The sequence below is a fragment of the Musca autumnalis genome, unplaced genomic scaffold (genome assembly GCF_047663935.1).
Source record: "Musca autumnalis isolate F117 unplaced genomic scaffold, ASM4766393v1 scaffold_5, whole genome shotgun sequence".
In the NCBI taxonomy this organism is placed as follows: Eukaryota; Metazoa; Arthropoda; class Insecta; order Diptera; family Muscidae; genus Musca; species Musca autumnalis.
Genome location: NW_027412088.1, coordinates 208596257 through 208612598, shown reverse-complemented (window position 1 = coordinate 208612598; position 16342 = coordinate 208596257). Strand labels below are relative to the sequence as shown.

General features: G+C 33.7%; 2 protein-coding genes across 6 annotated transcripts in view; one reads left to right on the top strand and one right to left on the bottom strand.

Annotated features, from left to right (window-relative positions):
• Nucleotides 1–16342, bottom strand: part of Fili (Fish-lips) — a 157964-nt gene that overhangs the window by 93682 nt on the left and 47940 nt on the right. The window lies entirely within an intron of this gene.
• Nucleotides 12573–14368, top strand: LOC141404728 (cytochrome P450 6a2-like). The gene is made up of 2 exons (XM_073988385.1): nucleotides 12573–13779; nucleotides 13843–14368. Exons 1-2 carry the CDS (start codon nucleotides 12699–12701, stop codon nucleotides 14262–14264), a joined length of 1503 nt encoding a protein of 500 aa, XP_073844486.1. The 5' UTR covers nucleotides 12573–12698; the 3' UTR covers nucleotides 14265–14368.

Here is a 16342-nt window from a genome sequence, read left to right as displayed (position 1 = left end):
GTTTTTTTCTTGAACTGGTATTCCTTGGAGCATTTCACGGTTTCATTATGGCCCAAAGGAGGAACTGGCTAAAGATTCTAAAACAAAATAACATTAAAAAAATGAACAACAACGACAATAGCTGCAAGTTAAACTAAGACTATGGTACTATTGTTCCAAGAAAACGTAAAAAGGTATCAGTGTGCTACATACATAGCTAGCAATTGCCCATTACACCAAAAGATTCATCATTTTTTGTCATTGTTGTAGTGCCGTTACAGCGTTATTCACACTTTAATATTCCCTCCATTAAAGCTGAAGAGATACTTGGCGGCTGTTGTTGTTGTCGGTTCGGGCTTGAGGTTATAACATAATTAATGTTTATAGTTAGGTTTTGTTGCTGTTGTTGTCGTTTTTATATAAATGATATATTATGGGCACATTGAGGCCTCTAAATATGCCTTGGTGACAGGTAGGCCCCTCTTTTTTAGATAAAACGAAAAAGTATAACGATTTTATAATTCAAAGTCAAGCAAAAGTCAAGCATTCAAATTGGCTTCATAGTTACTTGGTCCCACTGTTGTTGTCTACAATCATGCCCCATGTCTTTGTGCATATCAAAGCAGGCCTGTAATGTGTAATGTTTTAATTTCCATTTAGTGTTAATTTTATTCTTCTTAGCTATGGCTTTGCATGGCCTTTCGGTTTCGTTAGATTTGTTATGCCTTTTGGCATATGGTGGATGCCACAATTACTCATATAAACAGCTATCATACTAACACAAACACACACACAGACACTCACACATTCATCTCTTTGAGTGTTACTAATGTTTGAAAATGTATTTTAATGTGTTATTGATGACATTCTGCCTTTGGCCCTACAACACATCCCGCCCGCCTTTTCAACCTCTCCTCATGGTGTTGTGGTTCACATTTCGTTACGCCCCATTCTCCCCATCTCCCCCCAAAAAATACTCAAATACGCGAAATTCAAATGATGCGAGATCATTAGCGGCATTACTGACATCACTGCTAATGTTCCGGGGTAACAAACAAAACCGCCTTTGTTGTTGCTGTTGTTTTAGCAGCGGTTCTTTAATAATTTAAATATTATTTGGGTCTGGCTGGGGAAAACTGAACGGAGAGCTCAATTAATGAATGAACGAACGAATGAACGATGGAAAAATAACTTGGCATGTGAAAATTGTAATGGAAAAAACTACGTGTGTTACAGCAGCAGGCCATGGGAAAACATCCATCCATTATCTGGGTAATTTAGCCATATGTGAAAATTATAACGCATTTAGCCAGCCACCACATATGACAGTTGTAGCGGTTTCTTTCTTTCTTTCTAACAGGAAAATTAGCAAAGAAAATGAGAAAATGGCAAAACAAAAATGTAATCATGAAAAACGGCAGATAATGATGCTTCATTTCAACAATAAAAAAATGGAAAGTGAAGCATCAAATGTGGGAAATGCTATAAAAATTATTAAATGCCTTAAAAATTATTAATGGAAATTACAGCGGGGATTTGGGTGTTAAAGAAAATTTAAATGAGACTTGGTACAGAAAAAAGTGTTTTTTTTTTTTGGAAAATGTAAAATCTTAGGACATTAAGAGATTTCCCATTTAGTCATTATTACAAAGTAATGTGAAAAAACGCTCCTAACTTCACTCCTTACTAAGTAGTGAGTACGTTGGCACTTAGCATGTGTGTCCGTCTACAAATCCGAGGATTGTGTGATCAACGCTCACCGTCGGTACGCCAGTTTTTTTGCTAACAAAAGAAAGAACAATTGGTGGAGCACATGTAAGCGTTTAAACAAACCTTAATGTTCGTACGCCTGGCAGAAGGTGTAGTGTGTTCGATCGCACGATCAAATCCAGCAGATAGCAAAACAAAAGAAAATAAAAATATGAAGTGCGTTGAAATTTAAAACAAATTCCATCTCAACTGTTCTAAATAAGAACATATTTTTCAATTTATGTTTAAACTCCTAGTGGCCATAGAATAACTAGTTATTCGATTGAGGGTTAGTAAGGGTTTTTGTAAGTAGTTTCAACTACCGGAAAGTACTATAAAAACCATTATTTGGTAATTATTTTTTTTTTGCTGGGTGTATTATAAGGAAGGTTATGTATATCTTAATAAGAAATGGGAAAAAATGTTGAAAAATAAAGAATTTTCCACTAATATAATTGACAAAGAGAGCCCTGTTTTTTTAGTGGGAAATACAGTGTTCCACCAATTGCGTTTTTTTTTTTCTTATTAAAATTACAAAACCCATAAATAGAGGCTTATTTTGTGCACTTTTGGGTCTCCCAAACTTCTGCAAAAAACTGGAGAAAAATGAGAACATATCTGTTAAATAATTTCGTGCTTCCCATTTTCCTTGATATTCGACAATTTCCCCTCCAAGGCGCGACAATGTGCGTTTTGTGTAATTTTAATTGATTTTCCATGTAATTATTCATTAAATAAACATTATATTTTTATTTTGCAATGAAGCACCACAATAACTCATTGCAAAGAAAGAAAGCACACAAAAACGCAACAAAGGGTGAACATCTATTACACATATCGTGTCAAGTGCAAATTAAACACACACGTGCCCCCCAAAACGCATTTACACACTTGTTGGGGGGTTTAAAGGGAATAAAATGTCATCTTACCCAAAAAAGTAAAAACAACAAAATTTTAGAAAAAAATGAAACACAAGCAACATAAATTATTAAATAAATGTAATTATCACCTTTATGCATGACCTGTGATAACGGCCTACAAAATCTACGCTAATGCAAAAGCTAAGGAAAGGAGGAGGCCAGCAGAATACCACACAAATAAGGTCAATTTCTTGTAACTTTTTGTTGTTGTGGTGGCCAAATGTTCATTTAACAGGAAATAAAAGACACACAAAAAACATTGCCACAAAAATGTTTGATTATTTTTAATTATACTTTTCTACGAAGTTAGGCATGAGGTGTTAACGCAAGGTAGAAAGGAAGGTAGGCAGGTTGGGGTTAAAATAGGGTGCGTTGTAAACAATTTGCCAACATGAGTTGGAGACAAAAAACGGCATTCGTTTAGTTATCCACAAACAACTTTACAGCAGACCATGCATCCTCATTGTCGTGTTGTAACAACGAAAAAGCAACAGCTACAGACACATTATGAACTTTTTCGTGTGCTTTTAGTGACATAAGCCTTACGAGTACTGGGGGTCGTCGTTGTCAACTGATGTTGCGTTGTTTTAGTGCCAAAGGAAGAAGTGAATAACCGTCAAAATGGCTCGAGACTTCGCCGCTAATGAGATATGACATGCAAAGACCGCAGCAAATACAGACACACCATCGGGCTAAATGACAAAAGGACTAAAGGGACAAATATTTACATTAAAGTCCACATTATCAAACGACGTAAGAGAGAAAATAATAACAATAATAGCAGAATAATGACAAAAAATGTTACATTAATATTGTCGTCGTTGTTGTTGCCGTTGATGTAATTGTTGTCGTTGTTGTATTCATAATTAAATTAAAATTTACTTTATTTCCAAGGGAACCATAGACGTTGTGTTCTGCAATGATATACGATGGTGGCGTACCAGGGTGACGACGTAGCTCACGAAATAATTTCACACAAACGTATATCCGTTCACAATACAAAAAGGACAGCTTTAAGGATATTTGTCTTCCTCTGTATTATATCTTGTTGCATAGCATGATAATGTTAATGATATTAACGCCTTTAAGGAAAGACAAGGAAATGCTGAAATAGAAAAACATTTTAAAGAGAAGATACAGGGAGTAAGTAATTTTAAAGTCCAAGAAACAATATAACTTTATAATGGGTGATTTGATGGATGGTGTATTGCAAAGGTCCAGGACATATCTCGGTAGCGGAGTACATTTGGCATCGTTAAAAATGTTATGTTGTATGCAGTGAGAATCATGCCCAGACATATAGCGAGTAAGGCGGGCGTGCATACCATTGAACCACGATGGCACTCACCAGTTAGAGGTTGTAAGCCGCAATGCCAGTATCGCAACCTTGGAAAATATTTTATTATAAACAAGTAAAAAAAGGCGTTAACTTCGGCCGGGTCGAACTTTTTATACCCTCCACCATGATTGAAGTAAAATGGAAAAATTAGTTACTTTTCGTATCGTTGGCGCCACGCCAAGGCTTGCTCCTAGGAGAAGCGGAATATGCTAACTGGAGTATATCACTTTCTTTTATGTACGGTTTAATACCAATGAGACATCGATGTTTTATACCCATTCCGAATCGGAAATATGGTATATATTACAGTCATTCCATTTCGACGATGCGTACACAAACTGAAAATTTGTAAAATCAGCAGGTACCTGAGTACATACCATACCACCGACATAGTCCATTTTGAAAGTGTGTCTTATTTTGGGAGTCATTCCTCTCGATAGGACCATTATATCAGGAAACATGGACTTGCCCACGATAAATATAAGATCGCTGTAAACATGGCTACTAGGAGTAGCTTCGGTAAAAATTTTCAAAGGATTCTCGCACAGACCCTTAACCACACTTAAACAAATATGCTGATCATTTCTTTGGGTGGTACCCTAAGGAATGTATGGATAGGGCTCACTTTTGAGCATAAACTAAGTTTGGATTTTGAGATCCAAAGTTTGGACCAAATCGTTTGCTCCTTACGCTTACCATTTTAGCGAATATTTTCGAACTTTTGTGGAGGAGGTACCCCAAGGAGTGGACCTATACGCATCATCTTCGAATTTCACCTAATATTCGAAGAAATATTACTATATGCAAAGTGTGGACCAACGCAGTATTCGATTCGGGAGTTGTCGTGCGCACCAACCACTACGCATGCTGGCCGTAAGGTTTTTTAACAGTTATCAGGTCTTTTTACCAAGAAGTATGGAGTTGCCACTGAAAAAAACTTGTGCCTTGAGTGCTACCTGTTACAAGAAAAATCTAAACGATTCGAGAGGAGGTCCTAACCTGCACTTTTCCGAAATTTGGTGTGAGAGGTATCCGAAGGAGTTGACATATATAGTCCATACTCTAACCTGATCTATGTCTCGAAGAAATAGTACGATGTCCAAAGTGTGTACCATTTTAGCGAAAAGTCTGGAACTTTTGTGGGGGAGGTACCCAAAGCAGTGGACCGATAAGGCCCATCTTAAAACATGATTTAACTTTGGGTAAAATATTACGATTGCCAAATTTTGGATCGAATTTCTAAAGTTCATGCGTTCGAGTGTTACCGCGCGCTCCATCCACTGAAAAAGTTTGCATCATCGTAATGGCCAGCGAATACAAGTTGTTACAACAGAAAATCAAAAGGATTCGAGAGGAGGTCTTAAACAGTTTTCCGAAATTTTGAGTGTGAGGTACCCGACGGAGTGAACCGATAGAGTCCATATTCGAACTTTATCTACGTCCGGTAGACATATTACGTTGTGCAAAGTATGGACCAAATCGGTTAGTCCCTTAGAGAGTTAAAGTGCTCATAATTTTTGCGAAAAAAAAAGAATTTTTGTTGTGGAGGTACCCGAGGGAGTTGGTCAATATGGCCCATCTTCGAACTTTAACTAAGTTTGGACAAAATATTACCAAAGCCAAATCGGTACGCTCCAGCCAGCCAGGCAGACAGACAGAAGAACATTCGTCCAAATTATGTAAAACGGATTTCGTGCAAAACTACTTGGGGTCTAAAACCATTATTTCGAGGAGGCACATTTTGCCCGTATGAAAGTGTAACTCGTCAGCATAAATGCTGTGGGTATAAAAGTTATTACCTGTATTTTGATTTCAACAGACAGCGGACATGGCTATTTCGACTTAGAATTTTATGCTGATTAAAAAAATGTACACTTTATAGGGTCTCCGACGAATATTTCGATGTGTTACAAATGTAATGACAAATTTAATTATGCCCTCCATATTATGGTGGAGGGTATAAACATCTGAATTCGAATAAAGACTACTACAACTGCTGAAGAACAAATTTTTTTTAAACTCAAAAGAAGAGTGATATTTATACTTTTTATGCCAATTTAAATAGCACATATAGCGACGCTTTTGGTAGTTGTCTTGAATTTTTATTTTGTTTAAGTGAAGATTTAACGGCTTTTTAACTTCTTTTCTCTGTCATTCTTTAACCTATCATTTTATATTTTATACAAAATGCATTTAAAATATTTGACCTACATTTGCTTTGTATCGCTTTTTCCCGAGTGTATATTTTAAAGAAGAAAGTGTGAGAAGTACGCAAAAATTATAATTATCAGTTTTAGAGCATCGTTAAATCGTTAGCCTCAAGTATTATTCAATTCAAACTCAATGATTTCCATAATTCATATTAGCAAAGAAGAGGGGAGAATTAGAAGAAGATGAAGAATATGAAAACGAGGAAGATTATTTATTAACTAAATTAGGTATTAATTGTTAAATAGCGTTCGTTACACAGTTTGCTCATAAATACATATCTATGTATGTATGGAGTCTATAATTTTCGTGCAACAAAGGAAACACCTTGCGGACAAATGGTAATGATGGTCCATGTGATAAGCTGTAATTTGAATTTAATCATATATTTAGGTATGAAATAATACAAGATGGTCAATACTGAAGAAGAAGATTGCGCCATTTTTCTTTTACCTTTAATAGACTTAGCTTGCCTTAGGCATGTTAATGTAAAGCAGGATTTTTCAATCATTACCTAAAACGAGAGAAAAAGAAAATAATAAATTAAAATAAGTTATACAATAAAATAAATGTATTTAAATTATAAAGGGGGAAAGGGGGAATTCGTAGACACAATCCCACAAATGGTAGGAGTTTATTTGTGGAAATGCAGCAATTTAGGCCATACATTTTATTATGGGGCTTAAAAATTTATATTTAAATCAAGAAATTTGAATGCATTGCCTACATTTTTATTGATGTTGAAGATACTATAAATGTAACAAAGGCTGAAGTTTATGACATCTAAGAGTTACATAAACTTATGACAAATATATGATGCTGTCGATTTTATCAAATGCATGTACATATGTATGTGGGACAGAGATTAGTGCTTACAATAAAGTTTATAACATGCAATATTATTCTTCGAAATTTTATATCTATTTTCCTCACATGGTTGCAACTTTGTTTTTATTTCGGAAGCTTAAAATTTGTAGCATTTATTAAAATTTAAAGATTTAATACTATGCTCTTAATAAATGTAAAAAACCCATGTCACATTTCTTCTCGTTTGTTTTGTATACACTTTCCTCCTCCCTAAGTTTAATTTTTAATTTATTTTTCAATTTTCTTGTAATACATCATCATCATCTTCGTCTTGTAATTTCATCACAATGCCAGGGTATATTTTTGTTGGAAATTCAATTACATTAGACAGGTTCCTATGAAAGCCAATGATCCTCTTTCCCTTTTTAGGAAAATAAAAATCCCCTTATTTTGTTGCTATGTATTTATTTATAAGGAGGGATGACTTAAAATCAACTTCTACTCTTCTTTTAAATATCAGGGGTTTCCTTTGGCATATGTTTAGACCAATAAAACATTCTCCTACATTTTCCAGGTGAGTGAAAATCATTCATTATCCACTTAGCACTAAAACCGACAACCTTACAGACCCATTTGTTATGTTTCCCTTTACCTTTTTGACTTATTTCACAGTTGTTTTGTTGTTGTTGCTTTTACTTGGCCATATCCCAAAAACTGTCGGTTCTGGCTGACCACCACAAGCCACCATGACCACCATTTATGTATATGCACTACTCTAGAGACGCCACCCAGCCTTTGCTCTGTGCTGGGCTTTGCTTAACTGCTGTTATGGTCTTAAGTTTTTACTGCTAATAGAAGGTTAGCCGTAACGTATACGGCAATTTTTCCACGTTTGATTACCATAAGTCGGAATATTCATATGGTTATAATGAAGACCACAAATGTCCCTCCCACTTGGCAGGTATTTAGGTTGGGGTTTTCTTCTCTTTTCGTTTTGTGACTCTTTGCTCAAAGTTTGTTGGTCTGTTTGTTTGTTTGTTTTATTTGGACTGATATGTTGTTGTGTGCCTGCCCTTCATTGTGGCTTTTATTCATTTTATGGCTAAAGGAATTTATGCCATGGCAAATAAGGCAGATAGAAATTAGTTGCTTTAAATGCAAACAAAAGATAAAAAATTGGGAAAGACCTAAATTTAAACCTGCACATATGCTCCAAGGATATTGTTGGCTATTTGTAACAAATGCTAACCTAAATAAGGGACAGATAACCACATAAATGTGCCATGGATAGTTTTGAGCGATGACCGATTAGGGTAATTTTTAATCAATTAAAAAAATTAAATTTATGTAAATCCATAGCAAGGATATTTGATAGAATTTAAATAATTTAAGTAGGACATTGGAACAAATTTTATATGCAGACAAAAATGTTATAGGCTAACAACATTGGCATATTGTTTTACAAGCTTTGCTTTCGATTCTCGTCTTTTCAAACATTTAATCCCCTTTAAATTATTATTACTACATTTAAGCCCCATATATGCCATCTTTTTTTTAAATAAATATTAGTTATAAACTATTTCATTGACACCTACAAAAAAATATGTGTATACGTACATACATATGTATATTAGGGTTATGACTTTTTTTACAACCTCATATCCCTATATCATAGCGTGATGAGTTTTTACATAAGATTACATAAAATCTTTATTATAAAGTGATTCAATAAAAAAAGCTCAAGCACAAATTAATTTGAAAACTTTTCTATATGAGATTTTTTGACAAATTTTTGAAGTCCCTATAAGCAGAAAATAACATTTTTTAACATATATAATTTCATTTCATATATCATATAAATTAAAAGTGGTTTGTGCGGGATCTTTTTCAATATTTAAATGGAATGAAAGTTATTATAGTCAATAATGGGCAAAAAGTCATTCATTCGTACAACAGGAAATAATTTTTGAGATTTTTTTTCAAAAGAAAAAAATCTAAATGGTTTGTACGTGACCTTTTTCAACGTTTTAAATGGAATAAACGTTATTTTAGTTTATTAATAGTCAAAAGTTAATTCATCCGTGCTACAGGAAATCATTTATGAGAAAAAATGTCGAAAATCATAACCCTAATGTACATATGTATCTCCATCCCTTGCAGCATCGCTATGTTCTGCAACCGTTATTGATAATACACCAAAATGAAAACATATTAAATTTAATTGCTTTAAAGTGGTGTTGTTACAACAGCAACAAGAAAAATGTTCATCAGCTTATCAGGCCATGTTTGTTTGAGCGTGATTTGTCACTGACACATTTTTATACATTGTGTTGATTTAAGTTTAGACAAAATATTTACAATTTACAAATTGCAGTTTTTGTAATTCACACACAAAAAACGACAACAACAATGTTCGATATAGAACTTATATTGAACAGAGGTTTTTGTAAATAGTTTTTGATTTAAATTTAATTATTTTTTTTTTCTCTTTCGAAATGTATAACTAATGCAACAGTGTTGTGATGCTGCAGCTGCTGATTTAATGATTTTCTCAATTTGTAATAAAACATTATTGAAACAAATGTCGCATGAAAGGGGTGAGGTAGAAGCGGTAAAAGCTAAATTTTTTTCTAAACCCCAAACGTACCACATCTCTGCTCTTCAACATAGTTTTGGTCAACATTGGCTATCGTGATTATTATCAATTGCAGGTGTGTCGATGTGCGTGTGTGTTTGTGTGTGCATGTGGTGCGGTTGAGAGGTGTCTAATAGAATTTTAATTATTGAAATTGTTTTAAAATTGCATTTATGGAGTATTGTTGATGTTGTTTCGGGCAATTTTTGATAACAATCTAATAGTGTATTACTAACTAATAAATAAATGCATATGAATGCAATTGAAATCTCCAACAATGAAATTTATATGAATGGATTTGAAAAAAAAAAAAAATAAATAAATGTTTGATACAAATTAAATGCATAATTTAAAGTATTTTGGATATTTTATGTCATTTATGCTAATGGTGTGGCAGTAATAAGATAATTATTGATAATTAATATTAATTACAAAATATTAAAATTTAATTTCCATTACCACATTTGAGTGAAGTTGATATCAGGTGTATTTTTTTATAAACTTTTTCAGAAATAATGAGGTCAAGAGTCACTTACATATCTCTACAAAAACATCTCTTAAATGTATGTGTATTTATTATAGAAAAAAATATAGTGTACATCTCTTACTTTCCCAGCTTTTTTTTATTATGCTTACATTAAACTATTGCAAACTCATTTATTTATTTTTAAAAACATCAATAAAATATTGTTATCTAAATATATCAGAAAAATAATACCACATTTTAATACATGAATGAACTCAAATGAGTGCTGTTCTCGTTAAAATCATATTACAACACAAAAGCAGATCCACAATGATTTGACAGAAAATTATTGCAAACAAGTTGATATGGTCCAAGTCAGCCAAGCGGGAGGCGACGAAACGCCACGGTTGGTTTAGTAAGTTGCTAAAGGTCAACAAAGCGATCAGCTGTGAAACACAATGAAAGCTTTACAAAGAGAATAAGAGAAAACTGTCATTAAGTGAGAGAGTAGAGAAGCAGAAAAAGGTAATTAGAAATTTTATTGAATAAAAAATTTGCTAGAGTTGCCATACACTTTATGACAAATTTTTATAAAAAAATATTTTTTTTTTTTTTTTTGAAAAAATCCCATGTTATTCTAAGAGAACACCCTCATGATCCTTTATGCAGAGGTTTATCGATATTTTATAAACAGACATCTGAATCTTTTGTGAGAACCCTCTAAGGTTTCTTCCTCTATCATGCAATATTTCTCTAGAAAATGTTGTTTTTATACCCTCAGCTTTTATGCTAACTTTCATACAGGCAAAATGTGCCTCATCGAAATAATGGTATTAGACCTTAATTTGGAGTTGATTTAGCAATATTCATCCCTCTGTCTGTCTGGCTGCCTGGAGCGCACGATAACTCTCGAATGGATTAACCGAGAGATAAATCTTGAAGGGAGTAACCGACTTGGTTCAAACTTGGTACATCGTGAAACTTCTACCAGACTTAGATAATGTCCCAATATGGACTCAATCGGTCCAATCCTTCGGGTACCTCCCATACAAAATTTCGGAAAAGTTCAGTTTAGGACCTGCTCTCGAATCGCTTTGGTTTTTGTTGAAGCAACCTGTATTCACTGCCCCACATACGACTATACAAGTTTCATTAGGGTCATGTCCATACTTCGTGAGAAAAACCGTATGACAGCGTGTGTCGTGGTTGGAGCGCAAGATAACTCCCGAACGCATCTGCCGATTCGGTTCAAAATTTGGCTTTCGTAACATTTTGTCCAAAATTAGTTTATGAAGAAGAACATGTTGATATCGAACAACTTTTTTATAGAAAATTTTGTTATCGAACCACTTTTCTATAGAAACGATTATCGATTACAACTTTTGGATAGAAAATATTGTCAACGAACAAATTACTTATAGAAAAATGTTGTTTCGAACAACTAGTTTTTTATATATTTTCCAATAGAAAATGTTGTTATCGAAGAACTTTTCAATAGAAAGTATTTTTCTATAGAATACTTATAAAGTTGTTATGAGACAACTTTCCTATAGAAATGTAGTTATGGAACAATTTTTGTGTACAAAATGTTGTTATCAGACAACTTTTCTGTATAGATTATTGTTATCGAGCAATCTTTAACTAACGAATACTGTTATCGAACAACTTTTCTAAATAAATTGTTGCTGTGCCAAAGATTCGTTTGTTATCAAACAACTTTCCTATAGAAAAAAAAATGTTATCGCACAACCTTTCTATAGAAAGAAGTTGTTATGAAACAACTTGTCTATAGAAAAGGTTGTTATCGAACAGCTTTTCTTAGGAAAAAGTTGTTATCGAACAACTTTCCTATAGAAACAGTTGTTATCGAACAACTTTTCTATAGAAACTGTTGATATCGAACAAATTTTCTATAGAAAAAGTTGTTATCGAACAAATTTTCTATAGAAAAAATTGTTATAGAACAACTTTTCTATCGAAAAAGTTGTTATCGAACAACTTTTCTATCGAAAAAGTTGTTATCGAACAACTTTTCTATCGAAAAAGTTGTTATCGAACAACTTTTCTATAGAAAAAGTTGTTATCGAGGAACTTTTCTATAAAAAAGTTGTTATCGAACAACTTTTCTGCAGAAAAAGTTGTTATCGAACAACTTTTCTATAGAAAATGTTGTTATCGAACAACTTTTCTATAGAAAAAGTTGCTATCGAACAATTTTTCTATACAAAAAGTTGCTATCGAGCAACTTTTCTCAAGAAAATGTTATCGAACAACATTTGTTAAAAAAATAATTAATGGACAATTTAGCTATGGAAAAAATTATTAAAACTTTTTTCTGTACAGAAAAGTCTTTATTCGAATCACGGCAACCCTGCTGCAATTTATCCAAAAAGTGCAAGATACTATGCTCGTATCTTTCTTTCTCTCATCTGTTGGCAATAGCAAAACAAAACCAGAACAGCAGAAAATAGGTTCTCAACAACAGTTCTATAAAGTATTACGATTTTCTCCAAACTCATTCAGTGTTATTTGGTGCGCGCGGCTGCCTGTTGGTTATTCTTTGTTTAGTAAACTGGACGACAAGCAAGCAACACGATGACGTTTTTACAAGTTCTTTTATACGCAATCATCACGCTGGTGACTGTGTGTTTATATTTCATCTATAAACATTATAACTATTGGACGGAGAGGGGTGTGGTGCACGATAAACCAGATTTGTTTTATGGCAATATGAAGGCTGCCGGCAGAACGCAACCTCTAAAACAGCCATTTCATGACTTTTATCAAAAGTACAAAGATAGGGCCCCGTTTGGTGGCTTCTATTTGAGTCTACGGAGGGCGATTGTTTTGTTTGACCTTGAGCTAATTAAACGGGTCATGATAACAGATTTTCAAAATTTCTCACATCGTGGTAGCTATTACAATGAAAAAGATGATCCACTATCGGCCCATTTATTTCAGTTGGATGGACCCAAATGGAAGGAGATGAGAACAAAATTGACTCCAACTTTTACATCGGGCAAAATGAAATTTATGTTCCCCACAGTGGTGGAGGTGGGTGAACGATTTGTAACGGTGCTCAAGGAGTTGTTGGAGAAAGAAAATGACGAGGGAATTGAGATACGAGAACTGCTCGCCCGTTTTACAACCGATGTTATTGGCTGTTGTGCCTTTGGCTTGGAATGTAACAGTTTAAAAGATCCAAATGCCAAATTTCGCAAAATGGGCCAAAAGGTGTTTACCAAGCGTCGTCATGGACGCATGGTGTTTGCCTTTGCCCAAGCTTTTCCTGATTTGGCTAGGCGAATGGGTGTTTGTTTTATACCCGAAGATGTCAGTGAATTCTTTATGAAAGTTGTGCGAGAAACTGTGGAATATCGTGAGCGGGAACGTATACAGAGAAATGATTTCATGAATATTTTAATAGAATTGAAGAATCGTAACGACAAAGATGGCCTGACGTTGGAACAAATTGCTGCTCAGGCATTTGTTTTCTTTTTGGCTGGATTTGAAACCAGTTCTAGCACCATGTCTTTTGCTCTATATGAATTGGCTATGAATGAGAATATGCAAAATAAGGCGAGACTAGAAATCAATGAGGTGTTGGCGAAATACGACAACAAGCTGACCTATGAGGGGGTTAAGGAACTGAAATATTTACAGCAAATATTGTATGGTAAGGTGTCAAATAATTGGATTAACTTAAGATATATTTTAATAAACCATTTTTTTTCTTTAGAAACCATGCGCAAATATTCTGTGGCTTCTTTGGTAATACGCAAGGCCTTGGCAGACTATCCAGTACCTGGTAGCCAACATGTCATTGAAAAAGGCACCGTTCTCATTATACCAATTGATGCCATACATCATGACCCAAGGATTTATCCAAATCCCTCAGAATTCATACCAGAACGTTTTACCCAAGAAGAAATCGCAAAACGCCATTCTATGTCTTGGCTACCGTTTGGTGAGGGACCACGTAATTGTATCGGCTTGAGATTTGGCAAAATGCAAGCCATGATTGGTTTAACGTTACTTTTGAAAAATTTCAAATTTAGTTTAACACAAAAAACTCCAGTACCACTGGTCTATGATGAACAATCGATAGTTTTAACAGCTAAGGGAGGTATCTACTTAAGATTGGAGGGTATAGAAAAGTAAAAGATTTTCGTTCGCGAGTATTTTATAAGTAATATTATGTTGTGATATTTTTTCTTTTAGAAATAAATTTGTATAATTTCAATAAAAATATAAACAAAATTTAATAATTAGTTTTTCATTATACGATGTTGGTAGTATATAAATCGGCTTAATGGTCTCCTACTGCTTCTACTTGCTATTACTACTTTTGGTTCTCCTGGTGGCCCTGAAAAAAATTTACAGCCAGCTGGGAGAGTATATTGCTCCCAGTTATATTTTAACGCCGCTGAAGGGATGAAATACAATTGCCTTACAACAAGAATTCGCCTTCTCTAGAACCTATGCTGGCCTCTTTTAAGTCGAACGTCACTTTAGAAGGCATTGTAACGTTTAGAAGGGTAGAAAACGAAATGCCCTTGTGGCTCTCAGACTACTTCCTGAAATAGGGACCCTCAATGTTTATATCCCATTTCCATATGTTTTTGGCGCGTAGTTAGTGTTGAATTTCAAGAGCTTTACAATAGGATAAGATCAAGGGTACTTCCTAAAATTTGAGGTATCTTAATTCAGAAAGTATGGAATTCCGCAACAATTTTTTTTGTTATAATCAGAACCTCAAGGGCTGCTTGTTGTTGTAGGCCTATCAAATATATTTCAAAAGGGGAGAGGTGGCTAAAATTGGACTTGTTACCATAAATTTCAATTTCTGAATTTTAAAATGTAATGTATTTAAATTTGTTGACAGGTCCTACGCGTTGTTTTTTTATAACTTTAGTCATGTCTACTTGTCTCATTGTAATAAATCATATCTGATTGAAAACTGGCCTAGTTTTTTAAAAACAACATTTTTGTCATAAATTTGTCTGACTCACACCCTTCCACTTATTAGCTCACACTCATCTTCCTCATTGCAAGAATGTACTTTTTGTGTTGTTTAGCGTGTAATTCAATGTAATAAATAAAAATACATAATTTTAAAATGTAATTCTACAGTTTTAATTAATTGTTTCCTACTAAAGACAAAATCAACAACAAAAAGCTCAAAACACAGATACTACAAACACACAGACAGATAGATGGGCGATGATACAAAACAAATGATGTGTTGAGTGTAAATGAAATTGACCTCTTCTTTTGTTGTCTGTTATCTCTCAACTCAAACTTAGACTAGCAATGGAATCCAATCCAATCTATGAGTGCGTGCCATATTTGGAGACAAGCGATTGTGAAAATTATAACAAATTGCCATAATTAGTTTAAACAAAAGTGAAGTAAGAATGGTTTTGGGTGTATTGCTTAGGCAATGTGTGACCATAAATAATTTTACTATCTTGATTTGTTTTTAAAGGCAGACTTAGAGGCACTGCCACAAAATAAAACAAAATACGAAAAAAATGTTTAAACAAATTGAAAATTATGTATGTGTGATTATCATTCTTCGAAAAAGGTGATAAATTAACAACAACTTCTTGGTAAAATTATCTCTGAATTCGAATGATTTTCCTTTGTTGTTTTCTTTTGTTTTGTGAGGGTGTGTCGTCTGTGCGCCTTTGTTTGCTAAGGTAAATTGAAATGCTGATATTTATATATATTTTTTATTGATTCCATAAAATTCGTTTAGCTAAATTGATGTGAGAACTTCACACTAGGGAAATTCAAAGTGTTTCCTTAGCTATACACTTCTTTTTTTTTGTTGGCTATGTTCAACAGTCTACTTTATTTTTTATTTTTGTAATTTTAATATATATGATTTATTTACAATAAACACGCAATTCTTTGTAATACGCCAAGTCAAACTTAGATAAATGTATACAGTGAAGGACAAACGTGAGCAAATAAAAAATTAATGAGTTATATTTTCATGTGAAGAGAAACAACATCCCTAATAAGGACTAGGAAGAAAGACTACTTTAACACAGAAATTTGTATAATTGTCTCCTATAATATATAAATTAATCAAAAGACACCATTCTTACTTATTTTTGGTTCTTTTCTTCATTGCATCCTTAGAAAACTCTCTCCTATCATATCCAAATAGGGACATTACGTATGAATATGAAGGAAAAAAGTTGGAGAGCATAACCATTATATGACTCTGT

What these genes read in the sequence shown, in the direction of transcription:
- LOC141404728 (XM_073988385.1), top strand. Translation starts at nt 12,699, where the DNA reads ATGACGTTTTTACAAGTTCTTTTATACGCAATCATCACGCTGGTGACT. An exon ending in TTTACAGCAAATATTGTATG is followed by an intron (nt 13,780 to 13,842) that starts GTAAGGTGTCAA and finishes TTTTTTCTTTAG; the next exon opens with AAACCATGCGCAAATATTCT.